This window comes from Limulus polyphemus, unplaced genomic scaffold (assembly GCF_000517525.1).
Source record: "Limulus polyphemus unplaced genomic scaffold, Limulus_polyphemus-2.1.2 Scaffold4648, whole genome shotgun sequence".
NCBI classification, from domain to species: Eukaryota; Metazoa; Arthropoda; class Merostomata; order Xiphosura; family Limulidae; genus Limulus; species Limulus polyphemus.
Genome location: NW_013670258.1, coordinates 13,406 through 20,244, shown reverse-complemented (window position 1 = coordinate 20,244; position 6,839 = coordinate 13,406). Strand labels below are relative to the sequence as shown.

Here is a 6,839-nt window from a genome sequence, read left to right as displayed (position 1 = left end):
AGTAGGGTTAGACAATGGAAACAGTTGGGATTAGACGATGGAAACAGTAGGGTTAGACAATGGAAACAGTAGGGTTAGACAATGGAAACAGTTGGGATTAGACGATGGAAACAGTAGGGTTAGACAATGGAAACAGTAGGGTTAGACAATGGAAACAACAAGGGTTAGACAATGGAAACAACTAGGGTTAGATAATGGAAACAACAAGGGTTAAACGATGGAAACAATAGGGTGAGACAATGGAAACAACAAGGGTTAGAAGAGTGAAAATAATAAAAAAACACGCACACACACACACGAGAATCGACATTCATTAAGCAGTAACCAAACTTTGAACATAAACACACTACTAATCATATTAACAGAAACCACTGGAAACTGGAGCTCTATAAGAAACCGTGCTTTTCTTAACTATTTACTTAACAAATGTTTCACGAAATTAAATGTTAAGAAACACTAACCTCTAGAGGCAGCCTGTACCTCACGAAGTCTCAATCTTATGATTTTTCTCTGATCAAAATCCTCTGTACTGTCCAGCTGAAATATTGAATAATTAAGACTGCCAGATAAATATACAGTAAACATTTTTCAATGTATGTATCACAAAATATGAACATCGTAGAAACATTGATAAGGATTGAAATACATACTGGATACATTTATTTGAAACTGTAACTGAACATAAACCGGTATTTATGTACTCAACACTATTGGGTTAGATGAATTATAATAAAAAGGAGTGTATAATATCCTGTTGAAATTAATACCAAAATAACAAGACACTGAAACGAACTTTGACGAAAGTATCCAAGAAAATGTTTTACTACCCTTTTAAAAAAAATAAAATATGGTAGAAAACGTTACACAAGGGATTCTTAACTTTTCCTCCATCATTAACCCCCTCGGCTTGATGTATTTCTCCATTTACCCCCTTACTTCCATACAAAAAATTCATAGCCATTATAAAGAGACAGAAAAACAAGAAGGTCAGAAAAAAAAAATGTTATCCAGGTTTTGCACAAAAATAGCACACACACACACACACATACTTAGCATTCTCTCTCTCTCTCACACACACACACACACATTTTACAAAATGAAATTTAATTGAATTATTATTCAATCATCAGGTAGATCAGTTATTTACCCCGAAGGGGTAAATTTACCCCTGGTAGAGAATCACTGCGTTACACACTGTCCTGTTGAATGAAACAAAGGTAACTAAGGAACCATTACACACTGTCCTGTTGAATGAAACAAAGGTAACTAAGGAACCATTACACACTGTCCTGTTGAATGAAACAAAGGTAACTAAGGAACCATTACACACTGTCCTGTTGAATGAAACAAAGGTAACTAAGGAACCATTAACACTGTCCTGTTAATGAAACAAAGGTAACTAAGGAACCATTACACACTGTCATGTTCAATGAAACAAAGGTAACTAAGGAACCATTACACACTGTCCTGTTCAATGAAACAAAGGTAACTAAGGAACCATTACACACTGTCATGTTCAATGAAACAAAGGTAACTAAGGAACCATTACACACTGTCCTGTTGAATGAAACAAAGGTAACTAAGAAAACGTTAGCAACTTTCACGATAATTTAAACAAGTTTTTACACTTTAGTTACCAGCTGATAGAGGAAGGTTTCGTCATCCACCGAATCTAGATCAACTCCGCTAACGACTCTGGAATTGTCTTCCATCCTGGCTGATGACCGAGATTCACGTTCTACCTACCAATGAAATTCAACAATTAACATTGCATAACGAGTGGCAATTTTTAAAATGGTTGAGACAGCAGGAGGCTGGAACAAGGTATTCCAAGCATCTGTTCTTGACGTTCATCTATTCATGGCAGATGTGGGATCATTGAGGCTAGAAACCAGGATTAAAGACTAGTCATGTAATAATGTATAAGTAACAGTATGATGTACGATTTACCTGTACTTGGACTGTACACTACAGCTTCTTACTGAACAAAGGTGTGGTGGATATAATAAATAACCACACATTTTAATTATTATTTTAGTTGTAATATGCCAAATTATAATCATTTGGTTTTACACTAATACAAAATCTAGTTATTAAACAATACTATAATTATCTTTATTAACGACCATGGTCTTTTGGCCTTTCTCATCTCAAAAAGTATATTTTCAGTGTACGATGAGAGAAAGTTGTTACTTTTGACATTGGACTCAAACATAGCACACTGTGGTCCTTCCCATCATTACCCGCAGTCCACAGGTAAGACAGAATAGTTAATCTTTAATATTCCAAACTAAGATATGCCGATAACAATTCATATCTGAAGTTACACTCGTTCTATCATGAATAGAAAACAAACAAAAACATTGAACCAATGTCAGGGAAAGTACATGTTATGGGGGAAGAGAAGGGTAACAACAACAACAATACCAAAGTACCCTGGTGTTGGGGAAACTACAACAATACCAAAGTACCCTGGTGTTGGGGAACTTACAACAATACCAAAGTACCCTGGTGTTGGGGAACTTACAACAATTACCAAAGCACCCTGGCCAGGCGACGTAATGTATGAAATGCTAGCGCTGTTGATTGTTTTGAATGTTATCTGTGTGTGTCTGTGTATACAAAGTAGCTGTACCCCCTCCCCCTCGTTTAAACAATACATTTTATGTTTCGAATACTGCAAAATAATGGTAACATTGTTATTGCTACGCCGAAACCACGTTACTTTGGTATTGTTCTAGTTTACCCAACACCCCTGTAATTACTTGATGCTGGATAAAACACAGTAACAGTTTGTACACGACATTTCGTCTGATGTATTGTCTGTGCCTTAAACTGTCTGGCCCTATAATTACTTGATGCTGGATAAAACACAGTAACAGTTTGTACATGACGTTTCGCCTGATATGTTTTGAATTGAATCATTCTTTGTCAGTTTTCATAGAGTACTAATCATCAGAACATACAGACAAACGAAACTTCGTGTGTGTGTTTTTTTTTGTTAAACATAAATCTTCAAAACAATCCCAACTTTACAAATTCGTAATATACTCGAAGTGACACAAACAGGCTATGAAAGGTATAGGTATTTTCAACCTACGACACATGAACTAAACAGCCAGGTTAGACCAAGGTTCAGACATGTACATCCCTAATTCAAAACTACTGGTCACAGAGGGAACAACCAGTCACCAGAATTCGATGTCTAGATCGTGACTACTAATAAGTGAATAGCGAGATTAACTTGTTAGTTATAACGCTACCACAGCTAAAAGTACAGAGTATGTTTAGCGGCATATCGCGACTCGAGCCTTGAACCTTCCGATTCTCAGTTTCGCTCCTAGCCACTTCCGACCAACAGTGGGGGAACAACATTTTTTTGTTCTCTAACATGGCCACTAGGCCACTTCCGACTAAAAGAGAGAAACCACATTTTTTTCTAACATGGCTGCTGGGCTACTTCCGACCAAAAGAGAGAAACCACATTTTTTTCTCTAACATGGCCACTGGGCCACTTCCGACCAACAGAGGGGGAACAACATTTTTTTGTTCTCTAACATGGCCACTTCCGACTAAAAGAGAGAACCGACATTTTTTTCTAACATGGCTACTGGGCCACTTCCGACTAAAAGAGAGAAACCACTTTTTTTTTCTAACATGGCCACTTCCGACCAACAGAGTGGAACCACATTTTTTGTTCTCTAACGTGGCCACTGGGCCACTTCCGATCAATAGAGAGAAACCACGTGTTTTTATTCTCTAACACGGTTTAACAACGAAAATAGGCATCAGTGACACCGAAGAAAGATGTACGTAAATCTAGGGTTCAATTTTTACATTGTTAAAACAACGATAAACTAAATATTCTAGCAAGAATATACTATCTGAATTTCTCCTCTGGTCATAGGACAACACAAAGGTGCAGCTGTGTCGGCCAACGAAGCCTTTGATATCGAGTCCTTGGATAGAATCCACATACTACAAGGACTGTAGATCAAGAACAATAGGTGACTTTGTCCGCGGCGGTTATACCAAAGTAATGTACGGATTCGGTTACAAGTGTAATCAAATCTCTTTGAACTTCCTTTCAAGTATATTTTTAAATATCTTAGGAGCTTGGGAGTGTTCGTTACGTGGATAAATATTAAGGTTTAAAGCTGGTTAAAAAAAAAAAAAGAGTCGGCTGTCCATCAAGAGCTGTTGGGCAGAAGGTCACTCCATTAATATTATGTCATCACCATCATCGCCGAGATGAACGTAGGGAGACTGACCTACGGTTAGGGAAAATGTACGTTTATTATTATGACCAATCAGGACAGTTAAGACTGTCTACGCTGCATTTTTTTTTATAGGCTCTTCTCTTTACTTACTTCATTGTGATTGGCTATCGTTGGACCAGTTGAAAACATCCATACACTCGAGATTGTAAGACACTAAAGGTACTGGTGAGATACAACTAAGGGTTGGATAACACCTAACACTTGATAAGTATGTCAAAAACACAAGCATTCCGAGTATAGAGGATTCTTTAAAATAAACCAGTCGACTTTTTTTCGTAGACATTACTAACTGCTAGCCAGTTTTAAAATATTGTACATCAATATACTCAACTTGAAAAATCTACAACGTCATCAGACTAGTGGGGGGATAAGAAATGGGTGGCGAATCAAAAATGGGAGGTTCGGGGGGGGGCACCCTCTCCCGGATTTTTTTTTTACATTTTCACTGAAACTGTGCATTTTGACGGTATCAAAACTTTTTTTCACACCTTTCAAATATGTTTTATACATATGTGGGTGCAACTTAAGGGCGTAAGATCGCACCCGACAAGGCCTGATGTCTTAGTAAGATACTAATCGTAATAACACGTACGTCTTTAGTAAGTAAGATACTAATCTTAATAACACGGAATCTTAATAACACGTACGCCTTTAGTTAGTAAGATACTAATCGTAATAACACGTACGTCTTTAGTTAGTAAGATACCATTCGTAATAATATGTACGTCTTTAGTTAGTAAGATACTAATCTTAATAACACGTACGTCTTTAGTTAGTAAGATACTAATCTTAATAGTATGTACGTCTTTAGTTAGTAAGATACTAATCGTAATAGTATGTACGTCTTTAGTTAGTAAGATACTAATCTTAATAACACGTACGTCTTTAGTTAATAAGATACTAATCTTAATAACACGTACGTCTTTAGTTAGTAAGATACTAATCTTAATAACACGTACGTCTTTTGATTTCCAAACAAACAAACTACGTCTAAACCATTATCTCAGTGTATGAGTTTTTCTGCCACTGTTTTGTAAGATACTAATCGTAATAACACGTACGTCTTTAGAATAACACGTACGTCTTTAGTTACTGTTTTTCACATTATTAACGATAATTTAGCCATCTTTTCTGTATCTACGTTAGGTATTTTGGTTCACAGTTTATTTACGTTGGGTATTATTCTGAATAGTTAGTAAGATACTAATCGTAATAATATGTACGTCTTTAGGTAGTAAGATACTAATCTTAATAACACGTACGTCTTTAGTTAGTAAGATACTAATCGTAATAATATATACGTCTTTAGTTAATAAGATACTAATCGTAATAACACGTACGTCTTTAGTTAGTAAGATACTAATCTTGCTACAAGTCCTAGCGAGGCAAGTGTTAACTGCTTTGAAATATCATAAATGGACAATGTCGAGTACTTGAATATATTTTCTTAAAAGCGTGTATTTTTAACCTGTGTTTGCTACAGTTACCTAGTTTTAAACCAAGTCATAAAGAAACTTATAAAGCGGAATGAAATTAACATAAGAGTAGCGGAAATAGTACCAGTAACCATTATAATGTTTACGTTGTTCAATACACTTTAAAGCCTTCAATAAAAAGTATTTAATATCTACGAGCTCACATTTAGATATCTCAAATAACTACACTATAGACCTGTTTAACTTACATACATCATTACATATGTATATAGTACTTTCAAAAGCGTGTTTCATTATAACAGCGTTATCAAAGTGAGGACACAAAACTGTCTGTAAAGAAGCGTTTTTTTAAGTTAAGTTTTGTTGACATTTTTTAGTCCTTCAGACACAAAATGGAACTGTTCCAAAATAGTAATCACGAGACAGTCTTGGCAAGTTACGAGAAGATTGTTAAAACTCTAGACACGAGTGTGAGTGAATATAAAAAAAAAGAATGGAAATGAAGATACTGAAAGAGATGAAACAAACAGAGACAGGAAGACAGAAACGGAGAAAGACAAGTCAGAGACAAGATAAACAAGTTTGAGAAAAACAAAAAAAGACAACTTTATTTTTACACGCATGCAACAATACAAGGATTTGTAATTTACTTTTCGAGTTTACTTACTGATCATGAATATTATTTTATTACAAGTTACAGCTTTTACATTAAGAGTATTTTTTAAAAACAGGTACGACGTTTCGATCACTGGTTCGAATTTTCAAATACACAAGTTTTAACGGTACTTTAACTCGTGTACTTAATTAATGATCGCACCGGTGAGAGAAACGTCGTACCCGTTTTTTAAAAAATACTCTTAATGTAAAAGCTGTAACTTGTAATAAAATAATACGAGAATCTGCTATTATTTACGATAGTAAGCGACGTTTATCAGCTTGTATAGCAGTTATTCTATTCCACTTAGTACCCTAAGCCAAAACTGCGCCCCCTACAATGAGAAATAATACAGAGCAGCGTAATCTTAACCCTAGTTTCGGATACTTGGTTTGTTTGTTTGTTTTTGTTTGAATTTCGTGCAAAGCTACACGAGGGCTATCTGTACTAGCCGTCCCTAATTTAACA

General features: G+C 35.6%; 1 protein-coding gene across 2 annotated transcripts in view; it reads right to left on the bottom strand.

Moving 5' to 3' along the window:
* LOC106471483 (smoothelin-like) overlaps window positions 1-6,839 on the bottom strand; it is a 29,971-nt gene that overhangs the window by 16,693 nt on the left and 6,439 nt on the right. For both annotated transcript variants that reach the window (XM_022400089.1, XM_013932084.2), the window contains exons 2-3: window positions 1,638-1,742; window positions 462-537 (exon numbers count right to left, since the gene is read on the bottom strand). In XM_022400089.1, coding sequence (XP_022255797.1) covers window positions 462-537; window positions 1,638-1,712 — 151 coding nt within the window. In that variant the 5' untranslated portion in view covers window positions 1,713-1,742. The remainder of the gene's footprint in view (window positions 1-461; window positions 538-1,637; window positions 1,743-6,839) is intronic.